Here is a 21,883-nt window from a genome sequence, read left to right on the forward strand (position 1 = left end):
AATTGATCCGTTCAACTTTTAAAGATGTTAGGACTTAAAAGTATTTTTTAATAGTAAAAGACAAAAATATTCGCGGAATAAAAGATTAGGGACTTATTTGTCTTTTTCTCTTTGATATAATTTGATAAAAGTTTTTTTGTGATTTTAGTTTTAAAAGATTAAAATTATTTTAAAAGCATATTTGACACGTTTTAATTTACAGTTTTATTAAATGAAACTAGCAATATAAATCATTTTTACCCTTTTTTTTCCTTTGAAACAAATTCATTTTTAGTTTTTTACCTTATGAATGCATATATAAAAGGAAGCTTGACAATAGATGCAGAACTTCATTTATTTTAGTTTTAACCCCTATTAACATAAGGTAAGGTCGGTAAGCAATAGCATAAAGGGAAATAGATGAAATTATAAAAATCAAGTGACTGATTTGCAAAAAAGGGAGAAAAGACAAAAGAGTTTGAAGCGGAAGAAGAAGCACAAACACTTCCACAGTGAGTGATAGAGATTGAGTTCTCCTCCTTCCTCGAGCAGAAGGAAGAAGAAGAAGATTCTAGAGAGAGAGAGAGAGAGAGAATCGATGTCAGACCTAGACAGGCAAATAGAGCAGCTGAAGAAATGCGAACCTCTCAAAGAGTCTGAAGTGAAGGCTCTCTGCCTCAAAGCCATGGAAATCCTCGTCGAAGAGAGCAACGTTCAACGCGTCGACGCCCCCGTCACCGTCAGTTCTCAACCCTAAACCTCCCCCCTCCCTCTCTCTCTTGCATAAAATTTTGTTATTGTTCACTCAACTCATTGCTCCTTTTCTTCAATTTCTAGATTCAACGTTTCATTTGGATTTTTCTATTTTGCTAATTTCAGCTGAAACTGAACAATACGTGCCTGAAATCTTTTCCATTTCAGTTTTTTGGGGGAAAGAAGAAAAATATTTCAAGTTGGGAGCTTTATCTAGGGCTTAGTATTTATTGGGATATCGATAGACTCTGTGCTTTTTTTTCCCCTTTTCTGAGTGAAATTTGTTGAATTGCATGAGTAGGTTGAGGTAGGAGCTAGGGGACTGAGATAATTCGTATCAGATTTACAAAGTACTACATTGTATTGTGCATTTTCTAATCTCAGAGTAATTTTCATAGGTTTTTTAGGAATTAGGTAAGTACTGAAGTGCATGGCATACAGTGTTCTCTACTTGATAATAATGGAACTGCGGTTTATGTTCTTGTTGCTTGTTTTTATAGCAAAGCAGATGTATTCAGTATGTTGGTAACAAGATTTGGGATTTGGTCTACTGCACTAATGACTCTTTAAGACTCTGCTTGTTATTTTTTTTCCCTGTAAACGTCTGATAAGCTGTTTCGGTTGCGTAGATATGCGGTGACATCCATGGTCAGTTTTATGACATGAAGGAGCTTTTCAAAGTAGGAGGTGATTGCCCCAAAACAAACTACCTGTTCCTTGGGGATTTTGTCGATAGAGGATTTTACTCGGTTGAAACATTTCTGCTTCTGCTGGCTCTTAAGGTGACTATATAATAATCTTACTAATCCTTTTTTTTTCTGGAGAAGTTAGAAGCATGCTGCATATTATTTTGGAGTCTCTTTCAATTGTTTCTGTTTTGTCAAGCTTTCTGTATGCATTGCATTAATGTTGAGTGTCGTAATAACAACTCAAAGATAAAAAATGTTTCAGTCAGTTTGCCATATGGATCTCAGAAATGTGGCCTTATTTTTCAGTAAGGGATTCCTAGCTTGTTTGTGTGTTTCTGAAACTCATGGCTATTTTAGGTTTTGTCATGCCAAATCATCTTTTCTCATTCTTTTTGTGTTCTTAATGATGTTCTTTTATTTGTTAATCATTTCTGTAACTAATTAATTACCTACTACCAGGTGAGGTATCCAGATCGGATAACACTCATTAGGGGGAACCATGAGAGCCGTCAGATCACACAGGTTTGTTTGTTATCATTTGGTAGAAAGAAAGAGATATTCCAAAAGCATATTAATTTTTTTTGGTTTGTTTGTCTGGGGTGTTTTTTGTTTTCTGGAAACTGGAATTTGTGACTTCTGAATACTTATTTATTATCCACCGTTGACAGGTGTATGGATTTTATGATGAATGCCTTCGAAAATATGGTTCAGTCAATGTTTGGAGATATTGTACCGATATATTCGACTACTTAAGGTTTGTTAATATCTGATTCATCACAAGTTTTTATTCTTACAAATGACTTTCTGTGGTCGACAGAAAGCAAAATAGAGATATCCATATAAACATTACTTGATCCAAGTATTCCTTATGAGTTCCTTATCCAGAGATGTTGAAAGCCAAATTACTATAGAATTCCTGAAATGGTCTTTGATTGGACTTCTGCTTTTGTTATTCTTCAGTTAACATTTCAACTATGAAATTCATACTCAAATAATATATTGTGTTAAAAGTTTTAACCTGCTGAGTAAATATATTTCTTTCTATTTTAAGAGCCGAAAAGGGGTTTGGGTGGACTTGAGTTGGTTCAAAACTTAAAGGATGCTTTATTTAGTTTATCTTCAAATGTGTTATAAAAGGGAAAGGGTGTGGTTTTGAGAAAATAAGAAAAAATGTTTAGGTTGATGATTTCAAGAACTTTATGCTGATTAGTATGACATCCTGCCTAATGAAAAATATATGGAGCTAACACAATTTAAATTGCTTTTACTAAGTGCTTTCCTATGTTAACAAAACATTGCAGCTTGTCCGCCCTGATCGAAAACAGGATTTTCAGTGTCCATGGTGGTCTTTCTCCTCCCATTTCAACATTGGATCAGGTTAGAAATGCTTCTCTAATTACTTGTCTCTGGGGTATCAGATTTTACATCAGCAATTGTATATATTATTTCTTACACGTATCCAGATACGGACTATTGATCGGAAGCAAGAAGTACCCCATGATGGTGCCATGTGTGACCTCCTATGGTCTGACCCAGAAGATATCGTGGATGGATGGAGTCTAAGTCCTCGTGGTGCTGGGTTCTTATTTGGTGGTAGTGTTGTTACTTCTTTTAACCACTCCAATAACATTGACTATATATGCCGTGCTCATCAGTTGGTAATGGAAGGATATAAATGGATGTTTAATAACCAGATAGTTACTGTCTGGTCAGCTCCAAATTATTGCTACAGGTACATCATCAATTAAAATCTATTTATTTCCTAGGGTTTGAATGTTTTCTGGTCTGAAGACTCATTTTTTTTCTTTGTTCCAGATGTGGTAATGTAGCTGCAATTCTGGAGTTGGATGGAAATCTTAATAAGCAGTTCCGGGTGTTTGATGCTGCTCCACAGGTTTGTAGCCAGATCTAATCGTTCTTTATTTATATAAGCTCTAGTATATTGATACCTCGTAAAGCATGCCTGACTATAATGACTTTTTTTACAGTTCTATTAAAAATTAAATTAGCGTTTTCTCATCGTCCTTAACATTATTTGAGCACGAGTGAAAATCCATTTTGATTGAACGACGTTATAATGATATTTAGGTTCTTTTATCCCTTAGTTGTGTTCAATTTCTGAAGTTAGTTTTCATGTTTCTTTTTAATGGAATGTAGGAATCAAGAGGGGCACCTGCCAAGAAGCCAGCACCGGATTACTTCCTATGATGATGTTTTCCTTTTCCGAAATGTTCCAGGGAGGTGTACATCATGAAGTTTGTTTTTTTTTTTTTTTTTTTTTCATCAGGGGAGAAACCAGTGGAGGACAATGATAATTTCAGGAAGCAGGAGTGTTAAAAGCGTCATGAATTAGTCTGTAATTTTGCAATATATGGTTCTACCTTTGTCCATTCAGAAGCTGTGATGGACAAAGGAATAAACCGACAATGACATTTGGTTATACCAAAACTTAATTAAGATGGGTTCGGATCGGATTAGGAAACACTTGGAGAGAACTTCTCATATAATTTGTGGAAAAAACCACCGAGTTTTGGTTGTTCCTTTGATCTATAAAAAAGTGTGTCCTTCAATTTTTGTGGAGTATGTGTGTATATATGTTAATGCCAAAAGAATATAAACTTTTTTTGTTGGTGCTTGAATATTGAATCTAGCATTGTGGGAATTTAAATGTTTACTTGTCAAGTAAGAGAATACTTTTTCAACAGAAAATTGTTATAGTATACCCTATACAAAACCTAACCTTAAATTTATTATGAATCCTATTCCTAGGATGTGAAGTAACTTTAGTTAATACAAGTTCAAAATGTAATCAAAGGAATGTGCATTTTATCGAGTCAAAAATCAGAACATGCTGAAAGGTAAAATAACAAGTCTCGTGACACTCGAGCTCTCATATTAAATAATCATAATAACCAATGTGCGAATTCCAACTCAATTTTATAATTGGCATACGAAATTAATAATAAATGATATGGCCAAAAAAACTCCAAAACTAACCGATTCTGCTAGTTCTCCAATTCAACCACAGTTCAACTTCCAATACTTCAACTTGCTCATACCAATCACCACTCCACTTTACACCACAATTGCATTTGTGTCTTGCATTACATGAAGATGCCTACCAACCCAAAAGGTGTACATATGATGACTTCTTTCTATTTTTATCATGTCTTCCCTCCCTACTAAATCATTGACACCAATTTTCAAAGTTAACATTGCCGTTATATTTTGAAACAAATCCTTTCTAGCCAAAACTTTGTTCCTTAAGAAGCACTACTTTCAGTTTCTCTCCTTCTTGCCTTGGTAGCCAATCAACCCTGATTTATCCTCACTATATGCTTCTCATCCATACTCTCTTCTTCCAATAAAATTGTATCACCATTTCAATGTCACTCAATACTGCTCCTCTCCTAGTATTTTTAAGCAAATAACTTTCGATCAAGTGCTCCATTAGCTAATACATTACTGCCCCCCAAAAAAATGAAGAGAAAACAAAAAGAAAAAAAAATAAAAGAAAAAAAAACACCCATTATTACTACATTGAACCTATCATTACCTCCATTGAAACTATTTTACAGTACTGTTAGTTGCTATTTGTTATCACCCCTTTCTTACCTTGAAGCTTTCCTTTTGTCCCATATTCAATGTGTATGTTCTGAAATAATTGGTCCATGCATTTTGTCTTATTCTTTCAAAATCTTTGTTTCCACTTATCTCTTTTATCTAACTATTTTTACCATTTGTTTATTTTCTATAATTATCATCATCTCCTCTTCACTAGCATGTGCTTCTTTTTCCAACCTAAACTTTACCGCGTCTTGGCTTATAAGCATTGTGTTTGAAGTCAATATAATATACAAACATGATAAACCTCTCATTGTTCAGAATTCCACAAGAGACAGATGCAGCAGGAGCACTGTGTGGGAGTTACAAACAAAATCTAAATCAAACAAGCCACAGATTACACCATATAAAACAAGTCTATGACTCAAGCTGAGCATACCACACTCCTTGGATCTTAACATCCTTTGGAGCTTTGGCACCCAAATCAGTGTCTGATGGCTGAATGCTCTCAAACACACCAATAACCTCTCCGGTCTCTGGCTTGCTCTGCGTCACGCTCAAGGTGATCTTCCCTTTGGATGATGATGCACTCTTGTTGTTCTCCTTAGCGAGTTCTTCCTCGTCTCCTCTTCCTCCGGCCGGCAATGCTACTGCATTGTCGTACCCGGTGGAAGCACCTCTTCCCTTGGGGTCCAAGAAAGAGCTGCCACGGTAAGATGGCACCAAAAACTCCCCGCCAAAGTTGTCTGGCTTCCCTGATGCCACCAACTGCTTAATGGTGAAGAGGAAGGGTACGCGCTCTCCTCCAGGGAGCTGAACAGTCACTGCAGCGTAGTCAATGCCATCCTTCTCCTCAAATTTCACGGTGCCATCAGAGGACACCTCGAAGGGTCCCTCAATCTCGTCAAGGGTGTAGGTAAGACGTGTCATGAGCTTGGTGTTTTGGAATTCCAGAGGAGAATTCTTGGTGACACCCTCTGCCTTGACGGTGAAGGAAGTGGGCTCAAGACAGAATTTCTTGGCATTGTACTTGCCTGGCTTGAAGGCAAATGATTCCACTCCGCCTTCGATTGTTGGGCACTGGTTCGCGGTTCCTGTCCCCTTCACTTCCAAGTATGTCTTACTCTGGATTTCATCATAGGTTAATCTCTTTGGAACACCTTCTGCACTTGCTCCAGAAACAAGGAGAGCAGAGGTGGCAAGGGCGAATCCTGCAACTTTGGTGGCCTCAACACATTTTAGAGTCAAGTCCTTGAGATCAGTGTGAAGAGAACAAGTGAGTTTGGAGGCAGCAGGTTCCAAACCAAAGGCTTTTGAAAGGGAGTGAGTGGGCTTCAGGGGAAGAACGTTGGTGCGGCCATTGATGCCCAGCTTGGGGGATTGCATGAGTGTAGCCGCTGCTTGAAGTGAGGCTGCCATTGTCAGTTGGTTCTATCTCTGTTGAAGGCTGTGAGTGTTTTAGTTTCTAGTGTTTTTGTGTGTTGGTGGAGAATTGAGAAGCCACAATGTTATTTGGTGGCTGTGGTGTGAGTAAGATTTCCCATAGGATAAGGTCATCTCCTATTGGTTCCTTCAAGCTAATGTAACTGTCTTACGTGGGATGCTTCTAAATATTATTAAATACCATGGTTTTCAGTTTTCACCATCTTAGACTATTGATTTATTGATTTAACCCATGATTTACTAGCTAGTTAAATTGATTGACTTGATCTTACATAAATTAAAAAATAAAATAATTAAAATTTAAAATATATATTTTTATTAGTATTTTAAAAACAATTAGACTATTTTACAATAATATAGAACAAAAATAATAAATATTTTATTATTTTTTTATTATAAATATTTTTATTTTATTTTTATATTAAAATAGTTAATTATTTTATATTTATTATAATATTACATCCTACAAGTATTTATTAAAAAAATAATATTAATAGATATTGATATGTGCATTATAACTCGGCTATAAATGTTATAAATTTGTTATAAATGACAAACATAAAAACTATATCAAAATACTTTATAATGCTAATAAGCTATAGGTTAAATGACCCAATCTTTTTATACTCATCTAAAATAAATCAATCGGTTAAAAGATAATTGATACTTATCCCAAATATAAAAGGAGGTAAGAAACTGATCTTTAGACTTCCCTATGGTTAGTCAACTTTCTTCAATGTCATCCAATAGTAACGGAATTACAACACATAATGATGATTGCTATGAATACTCAGGAACCAGAAGAGGATCCAGTTGGTCCATTCATCGCAGATGTCATGTATTTTCAATTATCCAAAAACTTTGCATTACCAATGACTTTAACTTTTTATGATGGCTTGAGAGATTTGAAAAAATACGTCAAAAAATTTCCTTTCTATAATAATAGTAAATAGTATTTTCCATCCTATTTTATGTTGTTATTTTTCTATTTTTTTTAGATGGCCATACATTTTATTGGTTTTTGTTTTTTCGTGCAAAATCTATTTCATATTTTCAGGAACTGGCCAAACTATTTCAAAATCAGTTTGCTGCATCTTCTATTTATTTGCATGATTATCTAAACACAGCTTTCCTGATTTTTCTTCAACATAAATCCTAAAATGTGATGCAAGGTGTAAAATCATCTATTATCAGCATCCAACAACTCTGTCTTATTTTGTTATGATCCAGTTGATTAGACCTTCCGTCGCATTTTTTATTTCTAAAATCTGGCTTCTACTTCCACTTCCACGTTGACTGTTCTTGCCATGCTAATAGGGTAAAGACTTTTACAAACCAAACGAAGTAAAATGAGATATCTAAAAGAATTACCAGCTACTAGTGCAAAGGAGAAGATATATAGTTGATGATGTAAAAGACTTGTAAATAACTGTTTAAGCAAAATTTAGATAATTTAAGGAAAGATTTTAGGATCCTTCTCTGTAATTGAATAAGACAAACTGTTACAGTATACACTATACAAAACCTTTTTCTTAAATTTATAATGAATCCTATTCCTAGGATGTGAAGGTAAAATAACAAGTCTCGTGGCACTCGAGCTTTCATATTAAATAATCATAATAACCAATGTCCGAATTCCAACTCAATTTTATAATTGGCATAAGAAATTAATAATAAATGATATGGCCAAAAAACACTCCCTAGTTCTCCAATTCAACCACATTTCCAGTTCCTGAAACTCAAACTCCAACAACATATTCAAATTCAACTTCCAAAAATAGTAAGAAAACTCCTCCTTCTGAAATCTTCTACCATATGGGGTGTCCTCAAGTTTTCATCTTTTCTATGTAGGATAAACTTAGCAAAAATACACAGCATGTTTTTCAAGATTCAATAGCTTAAGCCTGTTACTAAGAATTTGACTAATTCGATTCGAGAAACTGTAGCTGCCTCTACCAGCACAAGCTTTGTGAAATCCATGGCTTCATCACTTCTCTTCCTTCTTATATCACTTCTCTTCATTCAAAGCAGTGGTGATCTCCAACAACACAATGAAGAGGGTCACATCTCTGTGATGATATCTGATAAGGGTCTTGACTTTGCCAAGGATTTGCTGATAGACAAAGCTATTGCCTCCATTGTTATGTCTCAGCTTCCAGAGATTGAGAAGTCAGTGCAAGTTCCACTTGTTGGAAAAGCAAAAGTGGTTCTTTCTGAGATCACAATCAAAGATATCCAAATAAACTCTTCAACGGTTGAGACTGGAGATTCAGGAATTGTTGTGGTAGTTTCTGGTGCCACTGCAAACTTGAACATGAATTGGAGGTATAGTTGTAGCAGTTGGTTAGTCCCAATTGGAATCTCTGATAGTGGAACTGCCACTGTTAAGGTATGAAGTTACAATATTATTATTCATGGTAGTCATGTTTATACTTCTTGATTACCCTTTTTATCCTTTTGGCTAAAGTTGCAGCTTTTTGTTCTCATGACCCATAATTTAGTAATTTACGTAGTTTTATTGAAGAGTAAGAGAAATGAATTTCAGTATCTGTTAGGCAAAAGTTGTGAGATAATTTAATGCATCTAAGGTTATAAGTTTCATGTTCAATCTGTATATCCCTCACTCAGTTTGGTTGTGCTTTGTTTGGAAGGTTAAAGATCTGGAAGTGGGGCTTACAGTAAATTTAAGGAACCAAGGAGGAACTCTTAAGTTAATTCTATTAGATTGTGGATGTAATGTTGGAGATATCTCTATAAAGTTGAATGGTGGAGCAGCATGGCTTTACCAAGTGTAAGAAATAGTCCCAAGCAATGTGTTATTTCGAGTTAAGCCTCAAAGTGATCTGTCAAATTCGCCGCGTGTACTAAGATAGTCTATGGGATCCCAATTGCATCAATTACGTTCTTGAGATCAGCAAAAATATATCATGTTAGTCCCTCAATCTTTTTCCATTCGTCACGCTGTATGGATTAACGTGGGACACTTTTGCCAATCTCAAAGACTTAATTGGTATAATTAGGATTTTGGAGACTATTTTAGTACACATAACCAATCTTTGTTTTTTTTTAAATATAATTAGGACCTCACATGCTTATTCTCCTAGAACAATGCTTCTTTGCCAATAATTTCTTTTATGTTTTAATTGCAGTTTAGTGGATGCTTTTGAAGGAAACATAGCTTCTTCAGTTGAAGAAGCCATTTCAAAGAAAATAAAAGAAGGGATATCAACACTTGACAACTTGTTGCAGTCCCTTCCACAGACAATTTCAATTGACCAAACTGCTGTTCTAAATGTTTCTTTTGTGGACAATCCTGTGCTGAGTAACTCTTCCATTGAAGTTGAAATCAATGGTTTGTTCATAGGGACAAACAAAGTTTTAGTACCTCGAAGTAGCCTCAACGGATTGGAGACTTCAACTTCTTGTGGAGGATCACCAAAGATGATCAAGATTTCAATACATGAAGATGTTTTCAACTCTGCTTCCTCTGTTTACTTCACAGTAAGTTTCTTATTCTATTCTAATTCTTTCTTACATGTTCCATGTTTAATCTTGGATTTCTTTTGTGCAGGCAGATAGTATGCAATGGATTCTTGATGAGTTACCTGATCAGAATCTTTTGAACACTGCTGAATGGAGATTCATAGTTCCTCAATTGTTCAAGCAATATCCAAATGATGACATGAATCTCAATATCTCTGTATCCTCTGCACCAGTAATACAAGTAACTAACCAAGATATCAAAGCAACCATTAACTTAGACATCATAATTGATGTTCTTGAATCCGGTCAAGTGATACCTGTTGCATGCATCTCAGTGGTATGTTTGAATCAAGTTCCAGAAGTTAAAAGCTCTACATTCTGATTAAGATAAATTAAACTCAAACTATGTTTGTTTGGTGCAGGATATTAGTGCTTCTTTTGCTGCAGAAATCATAGGAAACAATGTTACTGGTAAACTCAAATTGATAAAGTTTTCAACAAACTTAAAGTGGAGTAAAATTGGAAAACTACACATGCAACTGATTCAGGTAAAATCAGAACAAATACATTAGTCTTTTCAGCTTGGATCTTTGTATTTTGACATTGTGAATTCTTTCAGTCCCTGACATCAAGTGTCCTCAAAACTGTCATCATACCATACCTTAACTCGCAACTTAAGAGGGGAATTGAATTGCCAATTCTTGATGGTTTCGCCGTCAGTAATGCGCGAATCGCGTATGCTCAGCCGTGGATTGAAGTGTGCAGTGATGTTTCCTTCTCAGGAGACTCATATCTGATGCTGCTGCCAGCTTCAGTATCATAAAACTGAATACTGTTCTAAGATATTTGTTAAGTGTTGTATTCTTGTGATATCAGAGAATGAAAGATTGAATAAAAAATTAAAGGTAGCTACTCACACGAAGATGTCTTCATGTGAAGATGATAACTAAGATGTCGACATGTATTATGTTAAGAAGTTTAGTCAAACATGTCAGATTATGTAACAATTTTTAGATATCATCTTTACAGCAAGATATCTTCGTGTGAGTAATGGCCAAAATTAAAATACATGCATAGATTAGAGATTCCTTTATAAGATTCTTGTGTTAGTTTGTGAATTACATGTTCAATGTATCTTTGAATGTGATCTTTTTGACAATCATGATGATCTGAAAAAAAAATAAAAATCCTAATTGGGATGCATATACACTATTGTTTTATGAATATTAGTAATGTACCATACTTATTTTTCTGGTAGTGGCTAATATTATTTTAATTTTAGCTATAAACTTTGTGTTCTGTTCTCTGGAATGGAACTACAGGGGAAAAAGAAGGTAAAATGATGTCTCAGGCACTTAAATTAGATGTAATCTTGGGATATTTCTGCACAAGGAGTTGGATTTTTTAAGTGCCAAACGAATACGACTAATTGCATGTGAACTTTTTAAGGTTTAACTCCTTTGATTGCAAAACAGGAAAAAGGAATAAAAAATCCGAAGTATTTTACAAACTCTTAGTGTTTGTTTAGGTGTAAGTTAAGTGGATAAAAAAATATATTTTTAATAAAAAATTATATTTTTTAACTATTTGATAAATTTTTAATAATAAAAATAAATATACTAAAAAATAATTTTTTTTGAGAAGTTATATCTTTTTTTAAAGAAAGAATTGTTTACCTAATAAATAAATAAATAAATAATTTTATTTATTGTTATATTTGAATATAATTGATAAATAAAAAGATTTTTTGAGATATTTAAATATAAAATTATTTTTATATTTTTATAAAATTTAAAAAAAAATAATAAATTTTTTTTAAAAAACTCATCCAAATAAATCGTAAGTGAATCATGATAGCTTTAGGTTGAATCTATAAATAAGTTCTTTTATTTTATAAAATACTTATTTTATTTTGGTTTAGTTCTTATAAAATTTTTCTTTCTTATTTGAGTTTTGCTCTATTAAAATTTAAAAAGTCTTTATTTTAATTTTTAAATATTGTACTTAATTTGTTATATTAAGTGTTGACATGACAAAATATGTCAAAAGATTTAACCTAATAAAAAAAATAATTATATCTCTAATAATAATAAAAACTAAATAACTAATATTTTATATAAATAAAAAATACATTTAACCCTCTTAGCTCCCTTAAATGGTCACATTTTTAATCTTTTACCCATTTTGATTTTATAGATTATGACTTTATACAGTAACCTCTATTACTAAAAGTAATTTATTTTCCTATTAATACTTGTTATTGTAGATTACTAGATTATTGTAAGACGGACTAAATTTTCATTTATTGTGTCACAATAAAAAAAACCCTAGGAACGAGTCGAGTTGGGAACTCAACGAGTTATTATTTATTTGCGTTAATATTTTAATTTGCGAAGAAAGAAGCAGAAAAATTGTGCGTCCCTGAATCTGAAGCCACCGCAAGCCCCGAATGGTATCACCGCTGTTACGAACTGACTCACTATCACTAACCCAACCTTCGCTAATTACACAAACACCAATTTAACACCCAAATCAAATTCTCAATTATTACCCGCCAAAACATATCTTCCCCTTTCTCAATTCTCTTCTCTTCTCTCTTTTCTGTTTTTTTAATTTTATTTTATTTTATTTTTCAAATCTCTTCTCTTTTCTTCTTCTCCCTCTCTTTCTTTCTTTCTCTCTTTAGGGTTTTCTAATTACACCCTCTCTCTCCCTCCAACGACGTCGTTCCCCGCATGGAAACGACGTCGCACGCGGACCTCCACCAACCACCGCTCACTCCTGCCTCCAATCTCCCCGTCGAGAACGGCGGACCTCGCGAATCACACCTTGACGATGACCGCTGTGCCAAGAAGCCTAAGCTCGAGGAACATGTTGACGGTGGTGGTGGAGGAGGAGGAGGAGGAGGGGAATTGAAGAGAGTGGCGGAGATTGTGCTTGTTTTGTCGACGATGGCGACGATGCGGGCCGGTCGGAAACCTACCGACGTGGAGGTGGAGCTTATGAGGGAGGCTCGGAGCAAGCTCGCCGAGCTTTGCGTAGGGCTCGCGCCGAAGGATATCGTTGGGAGGGAAGCGATTGGGACGGTGATTGAGGATCTTGGATTGAACGGCAGGGTTAGGGATCAAAGGTTAGGGTTTCGAACTCCAAAGATGTCAATTGCTGAGAGGTATACGCATGCTAAGTGGAAGGTAAACAACCAAAGCATTTCGATTTTTTTTTTTCTTATCTATTCAGGAAATTTATTATTATTATTTGAAAATTTTGGAGGCTGTGTGTTGTATAGTGATTGTTGTGAATAATTGCTGCTTGTGAACCTTGTTTTGATTGATGTACGGATGTGGCGGTGTGTGCGATTCAGTTGTTGCAAATTCTCCAGGATTTAGATAAGCATAGGGGATAAGAATTTTGGGTTTTGGTGTTTAGTGGTGCAAAATCCATTTCCTGCTTAGGTGCTTATGAGATTGTTAGCATTGCTTAATGGAGAGGATTCTTTAGGAGGAATTTATTGTCTACTAATGAGCTTTAATTGCTTGAGTATTGGGCTATTTTATGTTGTCAAATTGATCTTATCTTAAACTTCCTCACTGGTTTGGAACTGAATTTAATTAATCGGTTTTGCTATCGAAAATTAGAAGGCGTTACATGAAAAATATAGTTTCGACATTTTTTTATAGAATTTAATTTTGATGCATTGTGTAGTTTTATACGTGCATCCAATGATGTAAGGCCACATCAAGAAAAATCACTAACTTTTACATTGACCGCGTGAATTGTCGTCCAAAAGAATGGATATGATTGCAAGTCTGAGTAAAATCACTGTCGGCATCAAAATTAAACTCTTTTTTATATATTAAATGTGTTCTTTATTCCTTAACATGTAGCGAAACCATTGTTTATTTACTTTCAAATGCTATTGATGATAATAAATACAATGAAGCTGAATCAATTCTTTTGATGACTTCCCCCTTTCATTTCCTCTTTTCTCAACTATTGTTTTATGTTCTTAGATGGAAGAAGCAAAGAGGTATGCTGCACCTTCTACAACGTACACATCTCAGCCTGTGCAACCAAGTACCAGTGTAACAGTTGACAACCGTGTGGCTCCACATGGTGTTCGTGTATTTCCACCTGATAATTCAAGCCACATAGCGATCCCTTCTTCGGCAACAACGGTGTCCATTCCTTCTCATGTTTCTGCAGGATCGTCTTCTACGTCGCAATATCAGGTGACTAGCAATGAAGTAAGACCACCTATGGTTTCTGGTGCAATACCTAGCACTCATCTCGGGAGAAATTCATCTCCGATGGTAGTGCCTAAACTTGAAAACCCACAGGTCAGAGCTGATGGAGGATCAAATGGGTCTTCTTATGTGCTTAGTATACCAGGTAATATACTGTCCATTAAGGTTTGTATGTACCTACATGCATATGTTGAGTTATGTTACCAATTGATCGATGACTAGTAGTTCAATCTGTTTTTCATTGTTTATGGAGTGAATGACCATACTTGGAATTTTTTCTCCCCTTGCATGTAGCAAATTCTTCAGCAAACCAACCTTTGGCAAATGCTCCACCATGGTCAATACAGACTCAATCTGCGTCGTTAGCTAGAACAGCATTGGAAAACAAGGTGCCTGCTCATAACACTGTCAAGGTACAAGGAACAAGTGATGTAGCTTCTTCAAGGGCAGGTTCACAAATAACAGCAGATCAGAGCTTTAGGCCATTTATTACTCAAACAGCACCTGTAAACTTGTCTACTATGCAACAGTCTTTCCAGGGTATGAACGTTGCTCAGCCTCCTTCAATTCCTACTCATGCTGAAATTGCAAAGATTGTCCAGAAATTGTTACAACCAAAGCTTCCTGAGCATCCGACATGGACTCCTCCATCAAGGGATTATATGAATAAGGCTTTGACATGTCAAGTGTGTGAACTCACTGTCAATGAGGTTGATACTGTGCTTCTCTGTGATGCTTGTGAAAAGGGATATCACTTGAAGTGTTTGCAGCCCTCGGTTTTAAGAGGAATTCATAATAGAGTGGATTGGCATTGCATGAGGTGTTTGAATTTAAGCGGTGGAAAGCCTATACCTCCAAAATATGGTCGTGTCATGAGATCATCAAACACACCACCGAAATTGCCCACTACGGTTGGAGTTCAGCAACCTTCTGAGAAGAAAACAGGGAGCTTAGATCCAAAGGTCAGCCAGCAGAATTTAACAACAAATGGGAGCACTGCTCCAATAGTTGCTACCAGCAATGTCAAAGTTGAGCCACCATCTGATTCAAAGACTCCTGGTACAAAGGATATACATGGTACCGGATCATCCAACACGGAACATATTGATCAGAAACCTGACCCAAACATCTCTATGAAATCGCTTAATGCAGCTTCTGTTCCTTCCATTGACTTTCCTGGTGAAAGTTCTGCTCAACAAATTAATCCTGAGCCTTCAACCTGTAAAGAGAGTTCAACCTCTAAAGAGTGTTTCGATTCCAAGACCCTTCCTAAATTATCTGAGCCAGGTGAATGTGACAATTTGCAATCATCACAAGACTTTCAAGCTGAGCAGAAAGTGTCACAGGGCAATGCTGTAGTATTATCGGATAAAAAAGTTGACAGTAGTTTAATGAGTAATGAACAAAAGGAATCACAATCAGGAGAAAGCTCAACTTATGATACCAAGCGAGATGACCAAGATGTTGCACTAGCAAACTTCGATGGGAGTTCTGGAACTAATGCTGAAGTTAGACAACACTGTGCGTTATCTTCAGATAGCTCGCAAGTTGTAGAATGGATTGGTGATGTTATACACATTGTTGATGAGAAAAAGTTTTACAAATCTTGCTGTGTTGATGGAGTGACATATAGGCTTCATAGTCATGCTCTTCTCCCATCTGGCCATGGCAAATTAGCACCTTCCAAACTTCAGGTAAGCAAATCATCTTTCTTCCCACTTTAGTCTAGCATTTGGTTACATGATGCCTCTAAAAATTTACTATGAAATCACAAAGCTTTTGTGATTGATTTCTTCCAAAAACATGTTTTGGGTGTACTCTAAAGTTTCTGCAGGTATATAGGTTTGAAGCGTTGTGTGAAATAGTTGTTTTAGTTTATAAATTATAAACCTTTAACAAAGTGATGTGTTCGATTTTATTTTCAGTCTATGTGGGAAGACTGCAAAACTGGGTTAAAGTGGGTTAAGGTGACGAAATGCTACTTTCCTGGTGATTTGCCTGGGAACATTGGTCATCCGTGTATATCCGAAGTTAATGAGGTAACTATTTATACTTGTGCATGTAGCCTTATATATATGGTGCTACCCTTCATAGAGATGGAGACTGATATCAATTCATTCATGTAAAAGTTTTATATTACGTAATTCTCAGTTTGTTGGTGTTATTTTGGTATGTTTAATCCATGTTTAACTTCTGTTTTGGGATGTTTCAATCAAATGATAACTCCACAAGAACATGGCAGCATGCTTATCATTCATATATTGCATATGGGTTTTCTTACTGATTTTGCTCTCTTTTATTGAAGGTTTATGAATCTAATAGTGAAAGAACTGAAAAGGCTAGCTCTATTCGAGGTCCATGTGAAGTCCTTCCATCTGATAAATTTAATCAAGAAAACGACAGACGAAATCAGTTGGGAATTGAGGCAAATGCTAGAATCCAGCCACTTTTTGTTTGCAGGTTTATTTCTTCTATTCATCTATCATTCTAATCCCTTTTTCCCCCCCATCCATACCTTTGGCTGATGGCATGAACATTGTAACCTCCATCCATCCTCTACTAAATGAGGACAAAATTTGAATTGCTATTTTGATTGAGTTTATATATTTGCTTTGTAAACCTTTTCTAGTTTTGATTTTCAACAGATCTCAATGATTTTTTGCAGGTGGTTTTATGATGAAATCAAAAAGTTATTTCAGCCTGTTACCAGTTGATCTTGTGTGAAAACATGATAATATGACTCCCCTTAGTCATGCAATTTTATGGTGGGTATTTGATCCCTTGTATCTGTGCAAATTGTTAGAACTTCTTTCTTTTTTTAGTTTAATGTATCTATTCTATTGAATCCATGAATACATATTCCCAGTTTAACTGTGCTCTCCTGTTGATGCAGGTGAGATGCATGTTAGACCCGCTATTCGATGTAACATGCGACGCGCCTGATCCCCCATGCAATAATCTCTCGTTGGCACATTTGAGCATGAATTCCATGTGATGTAAAAACTTTAGCCGAAGATATGAATGTTAGCTTAGACTTTAGTTGCATTAGTTCTTTGTTTTTGATCTGTGCCTTTAGTTCTGTTTTTGAGCAATTCATTCTGTATCATTCTTTTTGGGTATGCAGGTGTTTTTTTAGGTCCACTAATCACACTGTTACCTTTTTTAATTAGATTATAGCGTAGTCCCCTGCTTAGTATGCTGGAATTGTATTATATACCGTTTGTAAAAAAGAATAGCCATTTCTTCTGATAGACATAACCTTTGAATTTGTTCTGGGAAAACCAATTGAATTCAGTAGCAAAAAAATAATCATTATTTTGTAGAATCTTGGAGTCATTATTTCATTATTTTTAATTTTGCTATGCATCTATTTATAATAATATCTCAGATAAGGACAAAACTCATCTGCATGAGAATATGAGCACTATTAATGTGACTTATTCAAAATATTTAATGTTTTCTGGATCATGATTAGATGAATAATTCAACCCCGTAATTTCGTATCATTGAATTCGAGATATATTGCTAGGGCCCTATAGTGAAGACGCAGATCTTTAGAACGGTTGCTTCATTTGGATCCATCCACAACCATGAGAGCTTCAAATCAACATCTTAATTAATCAGATTGAACTCAACACTCATCTAATGAGCCTATGCCTATCAACCTGTATTGATAGGCATGTGGATGTTTACCTCTTTTATATTCTTAATAAATCTCCTAGGGTTACCAACTCTAATTAACATTATAATATTAACAATCTAAAGATAGGCAAAGCCTACTACCCAATAAATTCCCTTAATTTTGAGAATACCAAAATACGCTACAAACTTTCTTGTGACAACCATTGTTGTGCCTGCCGGAGAAGTTTAGTACCAATAACTGTAATGCTTGAATATTTCAGGGAACAGTGTCCCTTTGAAGGGTTATACATCAATATTTTAGCCCCCCTTCTCATAAATTCCCGGACACCAACAACCACACACATAAGCTTCTAGATACATTCATTGTTAGGGGAAAAAATAGTATTTTTAAACTACTTAACAGTAATTCTTTGTAGGCTAAAAACACAATTATTAATAAAAGTTTTTAAATATTTTATTTTAATAAATATATATACACATGAATATAATATTATAAATACATGATTAATGTGAGGTGACGTATATGTTCAGAAAACCAAACATAACATCAACTCTTAAGATACGAGCAATAGCTCAAATGACATAATTTTTCCATCCTCATTTAGAGGTCTCGAGTTCGAGTCTCACTCTTAATTTTGAAAAAAAAAAAGATTGAAGGGTTAATAATACACTCAATGGAGAGCACACTGCACATACATAAAGTTGGATTTTGACTTCTAAAGTTCCCAATGCATGCTACCTCCCTAAAATTTGTAGTAAAAAAGTTAATAAGCATCAAATTCCAGTAAAAGACAATAGTCAAAGAGTTTTAATTTGTTCGTAGTTGTAAGTTGTAAGTGAATATAACCATTAACCAACATGGTACTAGAAGCTTTGACCGTTACGAAGACATTGAGATAAAAACTAAACTTACTTTTATAAAAACTGAATATTTTATTCATCTTTATAACTCAAATTAAATTACCTTGCTTCTTCCTTATAAAAAATTATGCAACCATGGTGACGGCAGAAAAGATAATATAATCCTGCCAAGAAAGTAACAAAAATCAAACCACATGCACTACTCTTATTGCAATCTTATCTTTAATTATATTCTTACTTCTTTTCAAAGTCAATGGTCCAAATCTGAACCAGCATTTGAAGAGAAGAAAATTGGGAGAGGGGGGGCAAAAGCATATATACAAAAAGGGAATAATTAACTACCATCTTTTGACTATATAAACCGGTGATTTCTCTTTACTTGAATGACTTTATTAGTAACTTACGGGATGTCACATTAGCATAATAATTACTTCCATTTTTCCCAACAAAAGAAAAATGTTGGGTTGATTAAAAAAATATTTTTCTAAGTTTTGATTGTTATATAAGAGGAATCGAACATTAGACTTTTAGATCATACAAATTCTAATAGATATTCTTGTCTTAAAAAAATTAAGCCAATTAAAAAAGATATGTAAATGATTATATTTCTATCACACATGGAGATTAAGATAATTTTGGAGATAAAGGGTAATTAGAAGATAAATGGTGCAATAATATAATTTCATGTGAACCGGCGAGTATTGCGGTGGTTTTGGTGTTTGAAGAACCTCAAGAAAGGAGGATGCATGGGGGGGCCATTAACAAAGCAGGGCTGAAAAATAAATTAGAGGACAAGATTCCAAGCTTTTGGAGTAAAATTTCAGAGAAAGAATATGCTACCTTTTGAGTTGTGTGAAAGGCTATGGCTACATTTTATTCAGTCAAACTCACATAATTTAGATTTTCACTATGTAGCCATGGTGTGAATGGGGGAGTTACTTTGTGCAGTTTTTACATACATCATCTAAAATAGAGTTTGGAAGGTAGTCAATAAGTCAGCTCACTCGTTGTAATAGCCAGTAATTTATTGACTAATGACAGATAGATTTATAATAAATTATTCTTTGATTCGCCGAGATGAGAAATATTGTGAGAAAAAAAAATTAAAATTCAGATTATGTAATTATATTATACACAGAAGACAGAGTTTGCTGAAATATGAAATCATTTAAACAAAGCTTAAATAATAACTAAAAAATTTAATTTTAACGTATTATTATTACAAAATAACCGTATCAAATAATCAATCATATATTATCATATTAAAAGTAACTAATCTTTAGACTAATTACTTAAAAAACTATCTAACCGTATAAATTTAATTGAATAATCACATAAAAAAATTATTATTAGTACACTAAATTAAATTCATCTAATAAATATAAAAAAATATAGGTGAAGACTCACATATAATTATTTTGTGTCAAATTGATAATTAAAAATTGTTAGACAGTAACTTAGTTAAATTTATCAAATCATCTCACCATTATTAAACTGTATTTAAATTTTTACTAATAATATAATGGTGAATATTATGGTACCTATCACTTTGTACCTAAGTTACTAAAAAAGGTAAATAAATAATATTTAATAAATTTTATATGATTTATTTTTTATTTTAAAAATTTTATTTTTTACTTTAAAAGAGAAACTAAATAATTTAGACATTATAATAAAGACACCATAGAACATAAGAACTCACCTAATATAATAGTCGCAACTGCAATTATACTGTTACAATTTAGAACTACAAACGCAACCTTATAGAAATCAATCCATGGCCATGCATGCAACATGCATTATTTTATTGATTGTTTTTAACTTATTTATTATATTATTTGTGACACCATAATTGTGAGAAGAATAAAAGATAAACTGCTATGAGAAGAGGTAGCCCATAACGAGATTTAGATCTAAAATTTTATTTTTGTTCCTTTTTATATATATGAATCTTCTAAAATCTAAAATATCAACCCCAATAGTCTAGAATCCAAGGATCAATGTACATGGCCTTGTTTTTTAATTATATATGATGATGATGATGGTGATGATTGCCTTTTATTTTAATTTTTTAGTTTGCATCCATTATTGTTCAAGTTTGCACTTTTATATAATAATAAACTATAATCCTTTCATTAGTTCTTAGTTATAATAAGTTAATAATTGAATATTTTATTATTGAATTATAATAATCATACTTATATTTGTTGCTTTTGAAGAAAAAGCAAAAGAGCAATCACTAATAAACAATGGAAATATTAATATTCATATATTATTATTTATCCTTGTAATGAGAATATTCAAACACATAATATAATGTTGTTATTATAAAATAGTTTACATTAATATTATATGAGTTTAATTTTAAAGTGTTAAGCATATAAATAGTTTTATATATATTTTATACGGTTATTCAGTTTAATGTATTTAAATAATATATAAATTTAAAAATTAATTATTTTTCTTAATATAAAATATTGATTATACAATAATATATAGGGAAGACGGTTTCACATTAAAAAAGGAAATGAACTTTATTGACCGTATATAAAACAAATTAAAAACATCTCCATTTGTCTACATTGGAATCCATTGAATTTCGAGGCATTTCTTTTCCTTTACCAATTCAAACAAAGGTTGATTTTGAAGACAAGAGAATCATGGTTTTCGAAAAAGTAGAAACTCAGGTCTAGTCGACTTTACGTGAAGTTGATAGATGAGGGCCGTCAGATGATTTGACTGATTTGATTAAATTTTCATCTAACGACTCTCAATTATCAACTTTACGTGAAGTTGACTGCACCTGAGTTTCCATCTTCCGAAAATTAAAGTATACCTTTTTTAATTTCCTTCAATAGTATATAATATTATAACGTCATACTCTATATACCTTTTTTCCTTCTATTAAGAAAAAGGTTTGTTGTAACTGTCCTCCTTTCCTTCACAAATTCAGGGTTTAAAGTTCCTAGTCAAAAGCTTATGTATATGTGGTAGTTTGAACTTTGAAGTTGATCCTTTAGAAAATTAATTTTTGCACTCAATTTATTGTCATGGAGTCAATTAATTAATCACATCTTTTTTGTTGCTATATATGAGTAGAATGTGAAACTCATATTGATCGACTTCTTTGTCTAATAATAAAAATATTAAATTTATTCAGTATATATATATATATATATATATATATATATATATATATATATATATATATATATATATAATATG

The 21,883-nt window shown here is 33.7% G+C and overlaps 4 protein-coding genes across 5 annotated transcripts; 3 read left to right on the plus strand and 1 right to left on the minus strand.

Moving 5' to 3' along the window:
* The first annotated feature begins 424 nt into the window (after positions 1-424).
* On the plus strand, positions 425-4,060 carry LOC130940263 (serine/threonine-protein phosphatase PP-X isozyme 2). The gene is made up of 8 exons (XM_057868364.1): positions 425-718; positions 1,362-1,514; positions 1,881-1,943; positions 2,090-2,175; positions 2,723-2,798; positions 2,885-3,153; positions 3,237-3,315; positions 3,579-4,060. Exons 1-8 carry the CDS (start codon positions 578-580, stop codon positions 3,627-3,629), a joined length of 918 nt encoding a protein of 305 aa, XP_057724347.1. The 5' UTR covers positions 425-577; the 3' UTR covers positions 3,630-4,060.
* Positions 4,061-5,271: 1,211 nt separating this feature from the next.
* On the minus strand, positions 5,272-6,482 carry LOC130941274 (oxygen-evolving enhancer protein 1, chloroplastic-like). Its single transcript, XM_057869712.1, has one exon. It carries the CDS (start codon positions 6,402-6,404, stop codon positions 5,403-5,405), a length of 1,002 nt encoding a protein of 333 aa, XP_057725695.1. The 5' UTR covers positions 6,405-6,482; the 3' UTR covers positions 5,272-5,402.
* Positions 6,483-8,094: 1,612 nt separating this feature from the next.
* On the plus strand, positions 8,095-11,109 carry LOC130942257 (putative BPI/LBP family protein At1g04970). Its single transcript, XM_057870978.1, has 6 exons — positions 8,095-8,817; positions 9,080-9,219; positions 9,578-9,929; positions 10,000-10,248; positions 10,334-10,459; positions 10,531-11,109. The coding sequence occupies exons 1-6, from the start codon at positions 8,407-8,409 to the stop codon at positions 10,732-10,734; spliced, it is 1,482 nt and encodes a 493-aa protein (XP_057726961.1). The 5' UTR covers positions 8,095-8,406; the 3' UTR covers positions 10,735-11,109.
* Positions 11,110-12,322: 1,213 nt separating this feature from the next.
* Positions 12,323-17,470, plus strand: LOC130941799 (flocculation protein FLO11-like). 2 transcript variants are annotated; one of them, XM_057870390.1, is made up of 7 exons: positions 12,323-13,102; positions 13,922-14,300; positions 14,462-15,849; positions 16,081-16,194; positions 16,461-16,615; positions 16,821-16,920; positions 17,049-17,470. In XM_057870390.1, exons 1-6 carry the CDS (start codon positions 12,647-12,649, stop codon positions 16,867-16,869), a joined length of 2,541 nt encoding a protein of 846 aa, XP_057726373.1. In that variant the 5' UTR covers positions 12,323-12,646; the 3' UTR covers positions 16,870-16,920; positions 17,049-17,470. The 2 variants fall into 2 exon arrangements, with proteins under 2 accessions (XP_057726373.1, XP_057726372.1); XM_057870389.1 differs by having other exon boundaries at positions 14,450-15,849; positions 17,049-17,469.
* Positions 17,471-21,883: the final 4,413 nt, after the last annotated feature.

Source organism: Arachis stenosperma, chromosome 7, assembly GCF_014773155.1.
Source record: "Arachis stenosperma cultivar V10309 chromosome 7, arast.V10309.gnm1.PFL2, whole genome shotgun sequence".
Lineage (NCBI taxonomy): Eukaryota > Viridiplantae > Streptophyta > Magnoliopsida > Fabales > Fabaceae > Arachis > Arachis stenosperma.

Bases quoted from the DNA above. Each gene is read 5' to 3' on its own strand.
- LOC130940263 (XM_057868364.1), top strand. From the start codon at position 578: ATGTCAGACCTAGACAGGCAAATAGAGCAGCTGAAGAAATGCGAACCT. The intron at 719-1,361 runs GTCAGTTCTCAA...TCGGTTGCGTAG, and splicing joins GCGTCGACGCCCCCGTCACC to ATATGCGGTGACATCCATGG. The intron at 2,176-2,722 runs GTTTGTTAATAT...AAAACATTGCAG, and splicing joins GATATATTCGACTACTTAAG to CTTGTCCGCCCTGATCGAAA.
- LOC130941274 (XM_057869712.1), bottom strand. From the start codon at position 6,404: ATGGCAGCCTCACTTCAAGCAGCGGCTACACTCATGCAATCCCCCAAG.
- LOC130942257 (XM_057870978.1), top strand. From the start codon at position 8,407: ATGGCTTCATCACTTCTCTTCCTTCTTATATCACTTCTCTTCATTCAA. The intron at 9,930-9,999 runs GTAAGTTTCTTA...TCTTTTGTGCAG, and splicing joins CTTCCTCTGTTTACTTCACA to GCAGATAGTATGCAATGGAT. The intron at 10,249-10,333 runs GTATGTTTGAAT...TGTTTGGTGCAG, and splicing joins CTGTTGCATGCATCTCAGTG to GATATTAGTGCTTCTTTTGC.
- LOC130941799 (XM_057870389.1), top strand. From the start codon at position 12,647: ATGGAAACGACGTCGCACGCGGACCTCCACCAACCACCGCTCACTCCT. The intron at 14,301-14,449 runs GTAATATACTGT...CCTTGCATGTAG, and splicing joins TTATGTGCTTAGTATACCAG to CAAATTCTTCAGCAAACCAA. The intron at 15,850-16,080 runs GTAAGCAAATCA...TTTTATTTTCAG, and splicing joins TAGCACCTTCCAAACTTCAG to TCTATGTGGGAAGACTGCAA.